At 29.4% G+C, this 21,464-nt stretch overlaps 1 protein-coding gene and 1 pseudogene across 1 annotated transcript; one reads left to right on the top strand and one right to left on the bottom strand.

Annotated features, from left to right (window-relative positions):
* Positions 1–2,991: 2,991 nt before the first annotated feature.
* LOC148547465 (uncharacterized) lies at positions 2,992–4,710 on the bottom strand (annotated as a pseudogene).
* A 7,493-nt stretch (positions 4,711–12,203) lies between these two features.
* On the top strand, positions 12,204–16,841 carry ABCG9 (ABC-2 type transporter family protein). Its single transcript, XM_016314043.3, has 4 exons — positions 12,204–12,473; positions 13,511–14,303; positions 14,602–14,927; positions 15,924–16,841. Exons 1-4 carry the CDS (start codon positions 12,378–12,380, stop codon positions 16,599–16,601), a joined length of 1,893 nt encoding a protein of 630 aa, XP_016169529.1. The 5' UTR covers positions 12,204–12,377; the 3' UTR covers positions 16,602–16,841.
* Positions 16,842–21,464: the final 4,623 nt, after the last annotated feature.

Below are 21,464 nucleotides of genomic sequence, written 5' to 3'. Positions count from 1 at the left end.
GTAGCCATGGGAGTTCCTTGAGTGTTCAAGCATTGGGAGGCTAATTGATTTGTTACCGCATCCAAGGTGGCCATGAAATTTTGCACATCCCTTTTCATCTCTTCTTGCCCTTCAACAAGAACACCAAAGGTTTCATCCATTAGAGATTGGGGTGGGTGGAAGGGTTCATTAAATTGGGGGGAGGGTTCATAGTAGGAAGGTGGTTCTTCTTGGTAGGTTGATTCCTCTTGGTAGAGTTGTGGTGGTTCTATGTTTCCCACTCTTTCCACTTGTTGCACAACACACTCCATGGTTGCTTGAAATTGATCCAATGCTTCCTTGAGATGATCCCTTGACTCTTGTTCCTCTTGGATAATATGATTAGGATCATGTGGCTCTTGGATCAATGGATATGAGTATTCTTCCATGGAAGGTTGTGGTGGAAAGTAGTATTCATCTTGTGGTTGAAAGTTTTCATATATTGGAGGTGGTTCATCTTGGTAATAATGTGGAGGAGGTGGCTCTTGAAAATATTGATGTTGGAATGGTGGTGGCTCTATATGTGGTTCATATTGCTCATATGGTTGTTGGTAGGATGGATATGGATTAGGGTCATATGAAGGTGGTTGGTAAGAAAGGGCTTGTGAGTATGGTTGGAAGTTATGTTGAGGGTATGGATCATAGGCATATGGTGGTGGTTCTTGAAAGTCACAAGGTGATTCACCATAACCATTGGATTGATATGCATCATAGAATGGCTCTTCTTCATAGTGCATTGGTGGGGGTTGTTTCCATGAGGATTGATCATATGCATATGGCTCCTCCCACCTTTGGTCATCCCATTCTTGATACACATCTTCATTATAGTCCTCATTTCCTACAACATGTTGATAACCAAACTCATAGCCAAGGTGAGAATTCATGATAGCAAGAAGAAAATGAAAACAAAATCAAATAAGAAGCAAGAAAATTAAATCCTAAAACTAGCAAGAGCTAACAAAAGCAAACATATTCACACTATTCACATATATACAATAACCAATAACATAACACCATTGCAATCCCCGGCAACGGCGCCATTTTGATGATTGGATTCTTGACGGTTTAGAAATTCACTAATGAAATCTCGTTGTAAAGTATAGTTTCTAAACCAAGCAATAATCCTTTCATACAAAAAGTTGTTTGTCACTAGTACAAACCCCTAAAATTTATAAACCGAAGTATTGGACCTCGGGTCGTTCTCCCTAGGAATTACAATAAAGTGTCTTGTTATTGGTTATGAGTTATTTTGGGGTTTTGGATAAGAAGCATGAAAAGTAAATGGCAATGAAAATAAACTAACAACTATAAAAGGCTCTTGGCAAGGTATGAAAATTAGAAGTCCTATCCTAGTTATCCTTCTCAATTGTGATGAGAATTATTCATTGCTACCACTTAGTTAACCCTTACTAATTAAAGGAAAGTCAAGTGGATGAATTGACTTGAGCCACAAGTCCTAGCCAACTCCCAAGGAAAGACTAGCTTTAGTGCACTCCAAACCAATTAGCAATCTCTCCAATTATCAATCAACAAAGGAATTAGATAACTCAAGTGTCACTAATTACTCTACCTAGGCTAAGAGGAACAAAATCTACACTATATCTAGAAGAGGCATTTCAACAAACACATAGAGTGCAATAGAAGTAAACATTATTAATTGCAAGAATTAAAGGAATCTACAACTACAAAGGCAAGAGATCAACAATAGAAAAGCAAAGAAGAACAATTATTATGAATTACCTCTTATTGAATTGGAAGAATGTAGAAGGAACAATACTAGATCTACAACAAAGTATAAGAACAACATAAAGGAAATTACAACAAAGGAATAGAAGAAGATGAATGTAGCAACAAAGAATTGAAAAGTAGAAGTAGAAGAAAGCAAAGATTAAAATCTAGATCTAAGATTATTGAACTAAACCTAATCCTAATTCTAGAGAGAAGTGAGAGCTTCTCTCTCTAGAAACTAATTCTCACTACTAAACTAAGCTAAAACTAAACTAATGATAACTAACTTCTAAAGTATGAAAAGTATGTTGATTCCCCTTCAATCCTTGGCTTAAATAGCATCAGAAATGAGTTGGATTGGGCCCACAAGGCTTCTAAAATCGCTGGCCACGTTTGCATTAAGTGGGTCATGTGCCACCATCGGCGCGTCCGCGTACCGTGCGCGTGCGCGCCCCTATGCGCGATGCAACTATGGCAAATCTTATATCGTTTCGAAGCCCCGGATGTTAGCTTTCCAACCCAACTGAAACCGCATCAATTGGACCTCTGTAGCTCAAGTTATGGTCGTTTAAGTGCGAAGAGGTCGGCTTGACAGCTTTTGCGATTCCCTCATTTCTTCATGAGTTCTCCATTTTTACATGCTTTTCCTTCATTCCCTTGATCCAATCTTTGCCTCCTAAATCTGAAATCACTTGGCAAACTCATCAAGGCATCTAATGGAATCAAAGATAAATCAAGATTAAACAATTAAGGACCTAAAAAGCATGTTTTCACTCTTAAGCACAATTACGGGAGAGATAACAAAATCATGCTAATTCCTAGGCTAAATGTGACAAAAGGTTATCAAGATGCTCTAAATTCAATACAAAACAAACCGTCAAATTGGGGTTTGTCACAACTCCAAGAGATAATGCCTCAATTTGCTGTACTATTGTCTCTCATTTCCAATAACACGTTCTCTTGCTTCTTTAAATGCTCTATAGACCATTTTTCCATTGATAACGACATTGTAATCTATCTTGATGTGGTCATAAGCCTCACTTAAGGTTATGTGAGGTTGAGTGAGCAACCTCTTTTCTAGCTTGTTGGCCACCCACTTTTGATCTGCCATATTGCTTCCAAATTCCCTTCCGCAAGTGTGAGTGGGCACATATGTCTTAATTTTGTAACTCTTCAGTTGATTATTCGAGGCATAGTAAATTAGCCATGGACAAGGGTTAGTTCTACCACTCATAGCACATGCAGTCACAGCCCACCAAGCACAGTCCCACTAGTCCTAGACTCAGTATTCACAGCTTCTTCTCCCATGGTTCCAACATTGACACCTGCATCCTTTGTATTAATAGGATTCACATTCACACTTTGCACATTGTTTGCTTCATTACCTTGCACAGCTACCTCATCATTACTTTGGCACATTTTCACTTTCACTAGTAGATGCCTCCTTAGCCCCTTTTGGTTTTTTTTTTTATTTTTTTTTATCCTCTCCAACCCATGCTCACAATCACATCTCACTCTCATTTGATCATTCTTGATGTACCTAATCTTTCTCCCCTCATAGATGACATGATCCTTTAGAGCAGTCTTAAAGCTTTCAATTGTTGCAAATTCCATTCCCAATTCAAAGTACACTTCTCCAAAGCCAGCATTTTTATTAAACTGTGAAAACTCATACCTCTCTCTCTCATCTTCATAACTCTCTGGAGTTAGCAGTGTCTCTGACTCATACTCAAAAGTAGGTTCTTCCTCCTCCTCATTTTGTATACTTTTTTCATTATTTTCAGCACCATTGTTGCCAGTACCACCAAAATTTGGCACTAGAGCCTATGATGAAGTTGGACTAGTTTTCATGTGTCTAACATTTTCTGGGGACATAAAATTGGACCCAACACCAGCTGGCCTACTACCCTTTGGGCCACCAAATTTTGATCCAGAACCACTTGGTCTTTCAGTTTTTGTCCTTGCAGATTTTGGGCTCCTAACACTTGGACTAATTGAGCTAGGCCCACTTGTTTGTTTCTTTTCAACCTTTGACTTCTTCTTCTCCATACCACTCTCTGGTTTTTTCCCAATTTTACTACTCTTTTTCTTGACAATCACACAGTCGGAGTCACTACTTTCATCTTCAAATCCTGGAAGGGGTGGTTTATATGGTTCGTCCTCAGTGGTTTCATACCCATCATCATCACTAGATTCCTCCTCCACATCTGCATCACCCTCAAAGTCCAAGTCGGTATCCTCAAGTGGAGTAACTCATCAGTCCCCTTATTCTTTTGTATGTTCTCACGCAACTGATTAATCTCCAAATCTCTTTTTATTGGGTACAATCCATTCTCTAAGTCAGCAGCCGTAACATCATACCAATACATAGTAGTGTAGTTCAAATAGCCTAACTCTTTGAACAGGGTTTGTAAGTCAAAGAAACAGATAAGATCAACATCCATCTTAGAAAATTTCTCAACTTTTTCATCCAGATAAAGAAAAACTCCTTTGTTATTCCTAACAAAATGCCCACCATGGTGAAAAACAAAAACTACAAATTCTTCTATTTATCTGCAAGAACAACACGTTTAATGATTAACAAACATAATCATATAACCCTAAATTCTGACAAATGCCATAACAGAAAAATAAAAACAAAAACAAAAAATCTACCTTCAACACTGTAAAAACTAACAACATTGTATACTAATGAGCAATTGTGAAGGAACATACATGCAAAAACAAAATTAGAACTAGCAAACAATGCCATAGCACGTTTTGTGCTCTGTACCCCAACCCAAAAAATGAATCAGTAAATCTAAACTAGTTTTTCAGACAGAGAATAAGAATATAATACATTCTTACCTTCTTCAACGCAAGTCTTGAGTGGTCATTGTCACTCTTATACACGATTCCGTGCTTCTGGATTTGAGCATGAGGCGTTACGAATGGTAACAGAATGCAAAATTTTATCAACGTCATCACGATGGTGATGTGGGAGATGATGTGGGAGATGAGGTGGGAGATGATGTAGAAGATGAACGTTCCAACAAGGTATGGTTTTCTCTGTAAAAATCTAAACAAAGGTGGGGGTTAAGGTCTTTTACCTTCATATGAAGTGAAGAGAGACTTTTTATATTCCTCTCAAACGCGAAAAACGACACCGTTTTGCTGACGAGGATAGGGACTAATTTGTCCAGCCGCGTCACCTGACACGTAGCAGTCCACGTGGCCTTCAGACATGCCACTTCATCATTTTCCATCGGTCACAAACAGAGAAATCAAGCCAGGTACTGAATTGTCCGCCGGAGAAAATCTTTGGGAGTCTTTTTGTGTATTAATTTTTTTTGAGGACTAAAGTGTCCGCTTTTAAAATCTTCAGGGACTAATTTGGGTAATTACTCCTTATTAAAATTATTAGGTAAAACTAATTCAAAAACTCATTTAACTTAACTAACCTAACGAACATAGTTGATAAAAAAATATATTAATTTAAACTACAAAATCTAATTCACCTAAAATAATCTAATTACAGACAAAGTTAATACTAACAACCTAAATTGATTGAATTAACCTAATAAAACAGAAACTTTCAAAAAAAAATGCAACTTTCAAACAAACTTACATTTTAAAATAAAAAAACAAATACAAAATTAATAAAATAAATAAAAAATAAAAAATAAAAAATTAAACCTGATTGTTGAGTTGTGGTGGAGGTGCCGGTGTGGTGACACCATCAAATTTTTTCTACCTCTGTTATTAATGAGTAGTGTTAGAGTTTTTTTAACAAAAAATTAACAAATTGAAGTATGAGGAGGATTTACCTTAACCTGGATGAGAAACGACAGTGGACAATGACGATGGCAACGGATTTTGGCAGCGATGTTTGGGCCTTTGGTGGCTCAGCTAGAACAATGCAAGAGAGAGACTTGTTTGCTGCGAGGAGGAGGCACTGATGAAGAACGACGACGGCGATGAAAACGGCGAGAGAAAGAGAGAGGAGAGGGAGAGAAGTTGTAGAAGTGAGGGAGAGGATTTCTAATTTTAAATTTAGGGCAATTGTACTGTCGGATTTATCTGTCAGTAAACAGGTAAATCCGATGGTAAGATGTTGGTTGTTGCCTGAATACCGCATTTTACTAATTCATGCTACTGTCAGAAATTGTCGACGAAAAATCCGACACTAAATTTGACGCTAATATAATTAATTTTTGCGCCTCTATTTACCGTCGGATTTACTTGTGGAATTTTGAATCCGAAGATAAGTTATTCTAAGGATGAATTTTCACTAGTGACTGTTGAAAAATTTGTCGCCAAATCCGCCAGTAGCTTCTATCCTAATGGTATTAAGCGCATTTTTTGTAGTGGATCTTATAGGATCGGGTCTGAGCCTAATTAAATTTAGTCTAGTCTGTCCTATGAACATCTCTATTTCTTCTTATCAACTTAAATTTTTAGAAAAAAAAGTATCATGATCAAAATTCTACTTCTAAAAGGCCTAAATTTGATTCTTGGTAAATATTAAAAGAGGAAAAAAATAACATAAGATAAATAAAAAAATAAAAAGAAAAGTTATATAAAAAAATCAAATAAATTTAAAAGAACTTCTTAGTTAAAAGAAAGGGTAAAAAACTCAAATAAGCTAAAGAGAGCAAAATTTTACACAAATTCGCCAAACCAAAATCTGCTTCATGAATCCACCAATGCACATTTATATGTAGTTCGAACCAGCCTGATTCGAACTCCATTTCTACATAATTCGAACCAGCTTAGTTCGAATTATAGACAAACACACGCACACACTAATTCGAACCAGCTTGGTTCGAATTATACACTTATTAAAAAAATTAATAATTTAAAAATTAAATAAATATATATTTTATTTTATACATTAAAAAAAAGCTAACAAAATATTTAATTACGAGACTTCTTTAAAATATTAATGAGCTATCGATTCAAATTCCATACAATACTCTTTTGTCCATTTTTAATAACTCATGAATATTTTTTAATAAATTTTTTAATAAATTTATTTAAATTATACTACAAAAAATATTTGATCCTATGCAAAACAATTTTTAAAAAATGGCTTAAAAAATATTAGGAGTACTATAAAAATTTGTAACGTTCTAATAACTTAGGTAAATACATGCATGTACTCAAATTTTAAATAAAATACTCTACATAGTCAATAATAATTTAGAAATAAAAGAAAATATTTTATTCCATATAAAACAATTAAAAAAATATTTTATTCTATACAAAATAATTTTAAAAAAATGGCTTAAAATATGTTATGAGTATTATAAAAGTTTGTAATATTCTAGTGATTTAGGTAAATATATGATAAAAATATTTTTTTTAAATTTCTAAATTAGTATTGACTATGTAGAGTATTTCTTTAATGTCCTAAGTCATTAGAACGTTACAAATTTTTATAGTACTCTTAACATTTTTTAAGCCATTTTTTTAAATTGTTTTGCATAGGATCAAATATTTTTTGTAGTATAATTTAAATAAATTTATTAAAAAAATTTATTAAAAAATATTCATGAGCTATTAAAAATAGACAAAAGAGTATTGTATGGAATTCGAATTGATAGCTCATTAATATTTCAAAGAAGTCTCGTAATTAAATATTTTGTTAGTTTTTTTTAATGTATAAAATAAAATATATATTTTTTAATTTTTAAATTATTAATTTTTAAATTATTAATTTTTTTTAATAAGTGTATAATTCAAACCAAGCTGGTTCGAATTAGTGTGTGCGTGTGTTTGTATATAATTCGAACCAAGCTGATTCGAATTATGTAGAAATGAAGTTCGAATCAGGCTGGTTCGAACTACATATAAATGTGCATTAGTGGATTCATGAAGCAGATTTTAATTTGACGGATTTGTGTAAAATTTTGCTTCTCTTGATTTATTACTGTGATTTGCCTTAAAAGAAATGTTATCTAGAAATATAACCATTAATTTTTGGAAAAGTGATAATAAAAGTTGTTCTAGAATCCTATTTTTAGGAGAGACAATCCCAGACAAGAGTCAAAACCATTAATACTTAGTCTTAATACCCCGACCAAATTAAATAGCGAGTCTTGTGAGTTTGATGATTTTTGCTTTCAGTGCACCTTTCATTAAGGCATTGTTGAAATTCTTTTATGGTCATTGAATCTATCTGACCACGGTGTACTAGCAGTTAGGTGCCTTCAATGGAGATCTTTTTAGAAACATTTAGTTAGCCTAACTTTGGTTCATTTTAACACAATGCAAATGCAAATGCAAAGTTTGACATCATTTCATTTCTTGTGTAGAGTACCTTAATTAATTTGGTGCAGTCAGATAATGTAATATCGATTCCCATTGATTTCTAATAAACTGTAACATATTAAACAAACAAACAATATATATATAAAAGACCGTGTTTGATTTTGAAAATAGGATAAAATAAAATATTAAAAATAAAATATTAAATAAAAATATAAAAATTAATATTTTTATATTTTATTTAATAATAAATTAAAATATATTATAAAAATTTAATTTAATTTTATTTTTTTATACAAAAATTTTAAAAATAAAAATATAATTATAAAAATTTGATAAAAATAATAAAAAATAAAAAATAAATTATGTCTTTTATTAATATTTTAATATTTTTTCTGTTAAAAAATTATAAAATATATTAATTTTAGAGTCTGTAAATATAATCACATAATATTTTATTTATATTTTATCTGTTAAATATAATTTTGTATTTTTTTTATTTCAATATTTTATATCTATAAACAAACATAACTTAATAAAATATATAAATATGAGTATTCTGTAATTATTAGTTAAATTATTTATATAATTATCTTATGAAAAAAGTTTAATATTACATCACTCCATATATAAAATATGATGAGTCAATACGAAGGATCAAAAAAATGTATTTACATTTAATGCTAGTCAATTCTTATACTAAGCAAGTAAGCAAGACTTCGTTATCATGCATGTGTATGCGTGGTTAGACCATAGAGTTTTTTATTTATTTAAATTATTTAAATATTTTATTTACTAAAATGTGTAATATATAAAATATTTATGTTTTTATACTATCATTACATATTTCGAATATATACTATATAGTATAAAAGATAAATAAACATAAAAACTGAGTATTAAAACATATACCAAATGAATTCGGGATATGTTATCTAAGGTGCTGTAAATTTGGAATAAAGCAAAAAAAAAAAAATTAATCAAGTGTATTTAAAATACGTTACGATCTGATTTGTAATTTAAAATTAATTATATTCATTTGTATTGGATTAAATTGAGTCATTATTTTAAATTATATTCATCTAAAGTTCAGATTAAAAATTTTAAATTATTTAAATAAAATTAAAAATAAAAATCAAACCAACACAATACTATTCAAATCATTATCAAAGTATCAAATTCTGAGTTAGTTTTGCATATATTTTAGATGCATTTAACATTTTAAATTGTTAATTTTTAATTTAAAAAAATTAAGTCATTTTTTTAAATCAAATATATAAACATAACTAACCATACGAGTATAATAGTACAAATACATTTAGGTTTATTGAATTAAACTAAATTATTAATTTAAATTATATTAATTTAAATTTCAAACTTTTGAATAAAATTAGATGAAATAAAAAATAAAATCAAATCAAATCAAAATATATTTCGAATATACTAGGATGAATTTTTTTTTGTAACTTTATTTGAGTGCACAACGCCCTAAATATACGCAGATATAGCATATTACAGGTGCATCCAAAATATATATTTTTTTGGTGACTGATGAGCATCCAAAATATATATATTTTAAATTGTACAATACCTAGTGTTTAGTTGTTTTATCTTATTTACAGAAACTCAAAAAATTTTAAAAATAGGGATAAAAATATATATACTAAATAAATTTTATTGAATATTATCAATTATACTAAAAATATAATAGAAATATAACAATTAAAAAGAGTTAGTGAATATTTTTATTTGATCTTAAAATATTATTTATTATATCTAATTTATATAAAAAAATTATTTCTAAAACTTGAATTTAAAATATTTTAATTAAATTATAAATAATTTATTATTCTAACTAATTTAACTTTCATTTATTTTTATACACATTTAATAATAAATTAAAAGACTGAATCATTTGACACGTTAACGCCTAATAATTTACTAATATTTATAATTTAAAATTAAAACTATATATAAATACCAAAAAAATTAAACCTTTATATGAAAAGTATGTTTACATAAAATAATAGAAATTTAATTTATAATTTTTTTCTTTCTTTCTAAATAATTAAATATTTTATATATATTTTTAAATAATTTTGATATAATGTCAAATTAAAGATTTTATGTATCTATTTAATTATATATTATAATTAAAATTTTTTCTATTATTATCTTAAAAATACAAAAATATATTCTAAATTAATAAATTGATCAATTCACTTTAAAAATTTATATGCAACAACATAATTATATATGATAGAACGAAAGATAAAAAAATAATAAATATCCATAAGTTGAGAATAAAATATATAAAATCATAAAAAAAAATAAAAAATTAGATCAATACTTAAACTATAATTGATTAAATTAAAATTTATAATTAAAAATATTAAAAAAAGAAATAAAAAAATTAAAAGATACATAGACTCATGGAGAACTATATAATAAAAAAAAATATAGAGAATTTATAATTTACCTTTTGATGTAGAGAAGATAACCACTAGACAAGGAATAAAAAAAAGATTGAAAATATAAAACTAATAAATAATAAAAATTTGGTGTCTTACTATTTTATTTTCTTTTTACTTCAATATTGATAATAACTTAAAAGAAAACTAAGAAAATTTAAAGGAATATATAAAGAACGATTATGACTTAAAAATGAGAGAAGACTAAATTTAAATAAATTAACCAATAATCAAAATGCTGGAGAGATAAAAATTGAGTTTGAAACTTTAAATAATTGAGTTTAATTTATTTATAGTAAGATCATTTAAAATTTAGAATGAAGGCATATTATATATAAATATAATTAAAAAATTAAAATTTTAGTAGGAACAAGTGCCCCCATTTGTTATATAGATTCGTGCCTATCTGAGATGTATAATGACAGTATAAAAACATAAATATACTCAATAATATTTATTAAATAAAATATTTATTTTATTTATAAATAAAAAATCATTATTTTTAAGTAGAAACTTTTATTTGTAACAATTTTAATTATAAAAAATGTAAATTGATTTGAACTTATATAATATTAAAATAATTTGATAAAATTACACAAATCGTTCAATAAACTATTTTGGGTTTTAGTGAAATAATTTAAGTTCTTATAAATATTAAATTAATTTATATTTTATAGTTAAATTTATGATGTTTGAAACTTTTCGGTTAAAAATAATATAATTTACTCTTCGTTTAACTATAAGGACTAGTTTGGCTAAATTTTTTAAATAAGTTCTTTTGAAAAATGAATTTAAAATATAAGAATTTTTATTAATAAGAACTTTTAAATAAGTTATTTTGTATTTGAAAAATTATTATAAAAGTCCTTGTTTTAAAGTTGTGTATTGGAGTGATAAAATAGCTTTTGAAAATAGGAGAAGTCACATTTTTTAACTTCTTTAAAAGCTCTTAAATAACTTTTTGAAAAATTAAAAATTTACCTAAAAAATTGTACCAAATATTATTAATATAACTTTTTATAAGTCAAAAATTAAAAAAAATAATGTTTGGAGTTCCAAAACGGACCCTAAATATCCTACTATAGGATGAGTCAAATAGTAGAGTATAAGACTAAGATATATTCCTGGATGTTGGCATAAAATGTGGCTTTCTAGCCACCAGTATGATATAAACAAAGTAAAACAAGACAAAGTTAATTAAATCCCAATAATCTTAACCAAAAAAAGAAAATGTGTTTAGTTTTGTCTTTCTTCAAATTCAAAGCATCTCTTCCTTTTTAGATTCATGCATCCAATGTACGCAAAACCCTCGTTCTTTTATTTTGTTCACATTTTTTCAGCTGACCTTTTTTCATTTTGTTCATATTAAAATTTATTTAAGAAAAATATCTAAATAATTCTCAAATTGATTTTATATTTATTTATTAATTATAATGACTAAATTAATTTAACATTAAACTAAACAAATATAAAATTAATCTAAAATATATCTAAATACTATATTAATATATAATATCTTAAATATATTCTAATAATCCATATTAATACGATTGAGAAAAAAAATGGAAAGTCGTTTCGTTTTTTTTTTTTTTTGGTAAATTGAAAATTTTTGGTAAATGGAAAGTTGTTTTGTTTGGAAATATATATTAGTTTTAGTATTATATTACAAATAAAGAATTATGCACCGCTTCTTTCCTTCATGATTATATATATAGCAAAACAGTAGCATTTAAGGGATATTCACATTCACAGTTGTAAACCACAAACACAAGAGCAAAAGAGAGAATACATCTTTCTCTTCTAATTTCTTGTGTTGTTGTTTGCACAAGCTAATAAGCATTTATTTATTTTAATTTTCTCTCAAAATTCACAGAAAAAGGAGTTTCTTCATCAAAGGCTTATTAGGTTGTAATGGAACGAGAGATGGTGGACATTGAATCTCAAACAAATCATCAAGAAGTGCCTAACAATGTCTTCCACAAGAGAAAAACTCCGGTGACTCTCAAGGTATGGTTGGTTGTTAGAAAAAGAAGACTTTAGGTTGTTATTCTTTCCATGCATTTCAAAAATGGACCTTTCCTTTTTCCTTTTCTCATTGCGAATTTTAAGTAAAGTATATCTGGAAGGAGCTTTTTTCTGTTTTGATTACTAGTCTTTAAACCACACACATCGAAAATCCATTGATAACTTATTTTAATAACTGATTTCTGTTTTGATTACAATGCTCAAATTAGTAATTGATTTTAATTTTAACTGAATTCACGTGATTTATAAGTTAATTTTTGAGTCTAATTAGACTTTTTTTTAATTGATTTTTTAATAGTAAACCTTATTTTCTTTTTAAATCATAGTGTATTTATATTTCTAACCAAATAAATATCTTTTTGTCAGTTAGGACGACTTAAGCTGATGTGTTTAGTAGTTATTTTATTTTTTTATAAGATAAAAAATTTGATCTAGAAATCAAAATTAGTTTTATTTTACTGAAAACCTTTTCAATATTATTATATCATGGCTAATTTTATTTGATCCAAATTTGGATATTAATTTTTTAATTACAATAATATTCACAAAAATTAATAACTATCACTATAAAATTATATTCCCAATGCAGTCAAATTTTGGTTTTCCACCAAATGTTTAAATTGATTTTCAAAAAATTTGAAGTTAAATACTTTAATGCTTAATAAATTTTTATTATTCAAATAATTTTGAAAACGGATTCGTCCTTCTAGAAGGAGACTATTTTTTTCTTATAATTACATTTATGGAATATATATAATTATGTTCTAATAAAAATTGTTAGACTAACTTTTTTTTATAAATTTTCTTTTTTCGGTTATTTAAAAACTATGTATGCCAATAAGGATCAACCAGTAATTATAACTTTTTTTTTAATTTTTTTTAAAGTTAAAACTCGGTAACTAAAAGTAGTTAAATAATTTGATTGATTTAATTAAATTTTTATCTGATGACTCTTAGTTTTTATGTGAAATTTACTGCATATGAGTTTTTATTTTTTTTTTAATATTGTTATTTTACAGTTTGAAGATGTCGTGTACAAAATCAAGATTGAGAATGTTGGAATATTGGAGAAGAAGAAAAAGGCATCAGAACGCAAAGTGATATTGAATGGAGTGTCAGGAATTGTTCAACCGGGTGAGATCCTTGCAATGTTAGGTCCGTCAGGAAGTGGCAAGACAACACTGCTGACTGCATTGGGCGGCCGGCTCGGCGGCCGCCTCAAAGGAAAGATAACATACAATGGAGACCCCTTCAGCAATGCCATGAAGAGGAACACCGGCTTCGTCACGCAAGACGATGTCCTACACCCTCATTTGACAGTAACTGAAACCCTTGTTTTCACCGCTCTCCTCCGGCTACCTAACACGGTAGCCAAAGAGGAGAAGGTGGCATTGGCAAAAGCCGTCATGAACCAACTTGGATTGGTCAAGTGTAAGGACAGTATTGTTGGAGGCCCCGGCCTTCGAGGGGTTTCCGGTGGAGAAAGAAAAAGGGTTAGTGTTGGTCAAGAATTGCTCATAAACCCTAGTTTGTTGTTCCTTGATGAACCAACCTCGGGTTTGGATTCAACTACCGCCTTAAGACTTGTATCAACTTTGTTTGATCTTGCAAGAGGAGGAAGAACTATTGTGATGACAATACACCAACCTTCTAGTAGGTTGTACTATATGTTCACTAAGGTGTTGCTCCTTTCAGAAGGGAACACTGTTTATTTTGGAAAGGGTTCGGAGGCATTGGATTATTTCTCTGGTGTTGGATTTTCTCCAGCATTAGCCATGAACCCTGCTGATTTCCTTTTGGATCTTGCTAATGGTACGTTTTTAATTCCTTAATTAATTCTTCATGTAATTGGATGCATTTCTTGTGATATTTTGTTAAATTAACCTTGGAAATACATGCTTTAGATGAATTCCTAATAAGGTAACTATGTTTTTAAATTTTAAAAAATATGACTTTAATTTTAATAATAATTATATAATTACAGTATCGAAAGGCACTAACCATAGAAGTCACCTCCAAATTAATATGAATTGTGTTAATCTTTGGCATGCTTTGAAATTCTCAAGTGTCAAAATTGACCAATTTAATGTTGTTGACAATGCAAATTCAGGGATATACACCAACGAATTGAACGAGGATGTTGTGGTGGACAAAAAACAATTGATTCAGGCATACAAGAGCTGTAACGCTGATTCCCAATTGAGGCAAATGGTTCAAGTAACGAATAGCAACTCATCAAGTAGAGTTGAGAACACAGCAGGGTTTGGAAAATGGCCTACAAATTGGTGGCAACAATTCACAGTGTTGTTGAGAAGAGACCTTAAAGAGAGAAAGCACGAGGCATTCGCTTCCTTCAATATTATTCAGGTCGTCTTGACTTCTTTCATTGTAGGACTATTGTGGTACAAGTCTGATACCGCACACATGCAAGATCAGGTAATATAATTAATAATTTAATTTTGATGCATTTTTTAGTATAAAATAATTTTTCATATACATTCAATTATGTAATATGAGATTAACAAAAATAATTATTTTTTATTTTAACTGTGTGAATAATCATAAAAAAAATATAATTATACAATTGTGTAAAATACTTTATACTGTCACTGCATTAAAATTAAACTCTACAATCAATTAAACTTTTCAAATATTTTACATAAATAATGATATATCTAACACGTCTTTTTCATGTACAAAAATAAATTCTAGAAATAACAATAAGCATTTTGAAATTTTTTGGTTTTATTTGTTCTTTTATACTTTATAATGGAATTTTACGTGTCATACAAAATTTATAAATTTAATTATTTTGTTGGTTTTTATAACTTTATTAAATTTATAATTAGGTTTTTATATTTTTTTAATTGAATCTTTACTTATTTTTAATTTTATAATTAGATTATTTTCGTGTCAAAAATGTTAAAATTAATGAAATATTTTTCTCAAAAAAATATGATCAAAGATCTAATTATATTTTTAATTGTGAATACTTTCAATTTTTAGATAATATTCTGTTAACTCTAATATTTTTTATACTGATAAGAACCTAATTACAATACAAAATTAAAAATAATGTAAAAATTAATCAAAAAAATATAAAAATTTAATTATAAATTTAATAAAATTAAATAAACCAACCAATGATTAAACCAAATTTATATTACTAAATAAAGTTATATAAGTTATTCTCAAATTAATGTATTTAGTCACAAAAGTGCTATACATACAAAAAATTAATTATTAAATTATTTATGATATATTTGTGCAATTTTTTTTATATATTTTTAATATATATTTTATACGAATAGTTAATTTTTGTATACATATTAATCATTTCTAAAGTATTGTATATGAATCATAAGATGTAGTCTTTAACGGGAACTAATTATTAATTAACGAGATTTGAAATGTTATATGATGTATTTGCAGCTTGGACTTCTATTCTTCTTATCAAGTTTCTGGGCATTTTATCCGCTGTACAGAGCAATCTTCGTGTTCCCAGATGAAAGAGTGATGTTGGAGAAAGAAAGATCTTCCGGAATGTACAGACTATCCTCATACTTCATGGCCAAGATGACGGTAGACCTTCCAATGGAACTCGTCCTCCCAACCGTTTCTATTCTCATAACCTACTGGATGGCAGGTCTGAAAGCTACCGCCGCCGCCTTCATCTTCATGCTCCTCACTATCCTCACCCTTGTGTTGGTCTCACAAGGCATAGGACTCGCTCTCGGCGCCTGTGTCCAGAACACCAAAGTGGCCACCACCTTCGCCTCCGTCATAGGGCTAACCTTCATGATAACAAGTGGATTCTTTGTCCAGAATGTTCCCAAATTCATAGCATGGTTGAAGTACATTTCTTTCATATATTACGCCAACGAACTCGTTATATTTTCTCAGTATCGTGAAGGTGAGACTTACAAATGTGGTACGGGTAAGTGCTTGATTTATGAGTACCCTGGAATCAAGGGTTTAGGGTTCGTTAATAATAGAGAGAGTCAATTAAGGGCTTCATTGATTTTGCTAGCAATGCTGTTTTTCTATAGGTTTATAGCTTATGTTGCTCTTATGAGAATTGGAGTCACAAAGAAATCAAAGTCTAGCTAGGTCAACATGATTATGAGAGATTATTAGCCATTCTATCTATATATAATATATAGAAATCAGTGAAAGGGGTGCATGTAGACAAAACTTTTAATTTATTATTGTGGTCATTAGATGAAATGATAGGGAAAAGTATGTGTCGTAGTAGTTAGGAAGTGGAGAGCGTTATCAATAAAATATATACTTGTACCCCATGACTTTAAAAATAAAAATGCATGAATAATATGCAGTGAAATTTCTTACTATGCTATTTCATTATTCTTTTCCCCCATATTGATAACTTATTTAAATTTTTGTAACATTTCATACAACTGAAAGTTTATTAATAGGACGATGAGTTGTGTTAGATTCCTGAATTCAGAGTTTGAAGTGGAGAGGAAAGAAAAAATAAATATTAAATATTAAATACCAAATGGAATTTGTATTTTGAACGAAGCTTCGATTCTTAGTAGTGAGCAAAAAATGATAAAATCATAAATCAAAGTGTTGTTTAAAGATGCTTTTGATCCAATTCCAAAATCATATTCTATACACACAAAAATTTTGTCAAGTTAAGTGAGCAGTGGATTGAGTGGACAATCTAAATTGTTTTCTATTATGCTAATAAAGGAGTTCGTTAGTTACTATATTCTAATTAGGGGTGACAAAACAGGTTGAATCTATCATATCCATATGCCAAATTCTCTAAAAAAGTGGGTCCGGTTAAAATTTGGAACCTGCTAAATTTGTGAGTTTTGGCAGGGCGGGTGGGTCAACTCAATCAGGATAAAGGCTTTTATTTTTTATTAATTTTATTTTTTTTTAAAAAGAATCAAGCGGGCTCGCCCGCCAATCCGCCATAAAGCAAGACGGGCTAGCATTTTGAACCCACCTTAGTTGGTAGGGCGGGCCAGTTCGCCCCATTTATGGCGCGGGCCTAGGCGAGCAGGATGGGTTGGGACGGGCCAACCCGCTTTACCACCCCTAATTCTAGTATTGGATTATTTTTTTTAGTGTATTTAAAAATTTGAATGGTACACATCAAACATTATTAAATGTAATAATCAAACATTACTAAAGATAATAATTAAACATGTCCTAAATCATATTTTAAAATTCAATCATAATAACTAGCTATAAGAAAAATATTTAATACGGTTGAATTTATTGTCGAATTTGTCGTCGAACATTAACGGTAGGTTTATCAACAGATTTACCGACGAATTTGTCGGGTAAAAAAATTACCGTCGGATTTGAATTTCCGACTGTAAATTTGTCAGTAATAATTGGAAGGAAAAAAAAATTGGCGCAATCATTACCATCAGATTTATCCGCGGTAATCTGAATTAGTAGAACGCTGCGTTTTGGTCATTTGCAAAGCGTTACCATTAGATTTATCCGCCGATAAATACGACAGTAATCTTGTCCTAAATTCGAATTACGAACCTTCTTCCCTTTATTTCTGAACTACTCTTCTAACCTTCTCCTTTCTCTCTCCCCTCTCTCTCTCCCCCACAAACCAACTCTGACAGCCCCTCCACCAGCGTCGATCATTACCAACAACGTTTAAAGATGGCGACATAAAGTCAACGTCGATAAACGGCATGAAGATGTACACAATAGCTTCCTAGCAACCCTCACTCCTGACTCCCCACTAAGAAGCAAAAATCACATCACAAGGTCAAAAGTACTTCCCCTTTTTTATTTTCTCTATTCCTATTTTCCACTGTTGGGTTTGCATTGTTCTTTTTGTTCATCACTTTATTTATTCACTTGTTTGCTAGGTTACATGCAGAATGTGCAATTGATTGAGAATTTGAGGTTCACAACTACAACTACCAAAATTAAGGCAACTCCTGATGCGCGTATATCATAGTTTCAGGTACTTCAAATTCATGCTTATGTGTGTGCACGTTAATAATTAGTAATGATGATTAAGTAACAAGGAGAAAAATTTTGTGAAGTGTGATAAGAAAAAATTAGTCATTGATTATTCATGGATTATTGCACCAAGTACTATAAATAACAGTTTGAGCAAGTAAAACATGTCTAAAGACCATGGTTAGTTTTCTTTAGAGAGGATGTTGCGAAAAAGCACTTACAAATTCAGAACTAGCAACTTGGGGCTTGAGAAAAATTGGACAGCAGTTGCAACTTGCAATTGTTATCAATCGCGGGGGGAGGGGGGGGGGGAGATGATAGGATATTAGCATTTTAGTGAGATCTCTTGAGATTTTATAAATGACATGATGGTGTAGGAAAAGTGGCATGAAAAGATAGGTAATTAGATATTAATTTCAAAGTTTGGCACTCATGGTGATTCAATATTAGAGGTATATATCTACCACAAGTAAAAGTATGTGAGGTACCGGAGCTAGAGGCGTTTGGATTCAGAGATTATTAATTTTCAGGTACCGAAACCATCTTTAGTTTAAAGAAAAAAGTGGTTAGCAACTTTATTGTTTTTGTCTTAGTTTTTTATTATGTGTTTTAAACTGTCCTCTTTTGCATATTCATTTGTTGCTTGAGTTTACCTACATATTTTCTCAATTTGTTATTTTAGTAATTGAACAATTTTGTTTATGCATGTTCTAACAGATGACTATTTCAAACTAGCATTTTTATGTGCTGACTGCTCTGATTGTCTACATGCAAAATATGAAAATATTACAGTTTGCGAATACCAAAGTTTTATTCCCCTCCATACTAAAATATAATGATGAATTCTTTAGGTGCTTAGCATTTTGGATTATAAAAATGTAAACTTTTGGTGACTGAATGGTAATTTATCCTTCAATAAAGAAATGTGTATTGACAATTAAACTTGAATGTTAGTATTAGTTGATCAAAATTCATGAATCTGATTACATGCCTTGATGTTCTTGTTTGACAAAATGGGAAGGGATATTACATATGACAATTGATCTTGTGATTTGTTTGTGCTGCCTTTTTCTCAGAATTGTATAGAATTAACTTAAAGTAAGTATACAAGCTTTAATTTTTTGTTCAAAGGAATCACTAGTGTCATGAATATTGATTTTTTCTATTGGTTGAATTTTGTGAAAGAAATCTGAAGATTCAAATTTTAAATTATATTCTCATGACACTATGAAATTTGGAGTGGAATTCTTATATTTGGTATAAACATTATGTTTTGTTCTGTATTTTGTTTGGTGTATTTCTTGCAAAAAATAGGGACGACAATTGTTTTTACTTGTCTTACTTATAGATCTACCTATCTTTACATGTAGGGGAGATTTCTTTACTCCCTTGTTACACAATCCCCTGCATTAAATGTGATTTCAAGAAGGTATTTCAATACACAATCCCTTACATTGAATGTGGTTTCAAGAAGGTATTTAGTGGAACTCAAATATTGAGTGACTTTATTTTCTTTTGTTTATAAGAGTACTGTATCATATACTTTGTATGAATAAGTGTAACTATAATTGTATCTGAAATTCTGAATTTGTAAATTTAGCAAGCTTTATGGACTAGTTGTCTGTGGTGGTGAAGATAGTGCTGTCGAATGCTTTGACATGCGTGTGAGATCTTCAGTTGGCAGAATTGATGCAGTCGAACCTAGTGGCAATGTTGATCAGGTAGTAGAACATGTGGAGGCATTCAAATTTTCTGTGTATCTGAAAAGATGATATTTATTATTTACTATTTTGGATGTGCTAAAACCTTTGGTGCAAGGCAAATATCATTGACCAATTTTTTAAGTTTATTATTGTCAATTTTCTAAATTTATTATTATCTGAGTTAGTTTTTTGAGTTAATTATTGACTTATTATTTATTGTTGTTAATTTTTTAAATTTTTATTATTATCTGAGTTAATTATTTTCTGAGTTAATTAATATTGTATTTTCTGATTTATTAGTTTAGAAATGATTGAACTTAAATATTTAAAATTATATATTAAATTTTAAATAAATTTTTTAAAAAATTTAAAATTTAAGTTTACCGTTGGATTTATTGTCGGTTAAATCAGCTGGTAGTTATTAATTTAATTATTAATTAATAATATATTACCATCGGATTCATCAGGATAAAATCCGATGGTAAAATTTACCAGTAAAAATTTTTCGACGGTAATTAACAGCAGACGAAAAAATTCGATGGTAAATAGTTACCGGCGAAGTTTATACCGTCGAATTTATTCCGCAACTAAATCCGATGATAAATCCGACAATATTCAACATTTTTCTTGTAGTGAATTTGACATGCTCAAAGTTATAATTAATTTAAGAATCCAAATCAAAATTAAAATCATATTATAATCAAACATTATTAAAGACAATAATCAAATATGCTCAAAATTATACTTCAAAATCTAGTTACAATCACACGCATTCAAAATTATAAGCAAACTCAAAGTTCAAAAATCATATTATATGAAATACGCACTAAATCGTACTTTAAAATTCGGTTATAATCAGGATAATAATCAAACACAGAAACCTATAAAGATGAATTCAAGAAGCAAAAATTGATAAGAGCATAGTAATAGCAACTAGAACCGTCAAAATTGTCAAGTTCATTGGGCTAACCCGTTTAAGTTTGTTTAAATCTTAGGTTACACAGGCTAAGCCCGATTAACCCGAAAAAATGATAGGTTAAATGAGTTAACATGGGGACTAAACGGACGATCTATTCAAATTTTTTTTGCATTAAAAAATATTTTTAGCCAACATCTTTTTTGATCCATCCCAAAAATCCGACTCATCAACTAACAAAAACTGTCTATTTAAAATTTTTAACTAAAAGTGATTTTTTTGTCAAAATACTTTTCAAAAACTAAATTAAAAAGTTAAAAAGGCTAATCCGTTTAACTCATTGGACTCGTTATAAACAGTCCTAGCTGAAAAATTATGATTCATGAA

This window comes from Arachis ipaensis, chromosome B8 (assembly GCF_059453495.1).
Source record: "Arachis ipaensis isolate K30076 ecotype BB chromosome B8, ASM5945349v1, whole genome shotgun sequence".
In the NCBI taxonomy this organism is placed as follows: Eukaryota; Viridiplantae; Streptophyta; class Magnoliopsida; order Fabales; family Fabaceae; genus Arachis; species Arachis ipaensis.
The sequence above is the reverse complement of the archived record's forward strand: the minus strand, read 5'-3'. Positions and strand labels throughout refer to the sequence as shown.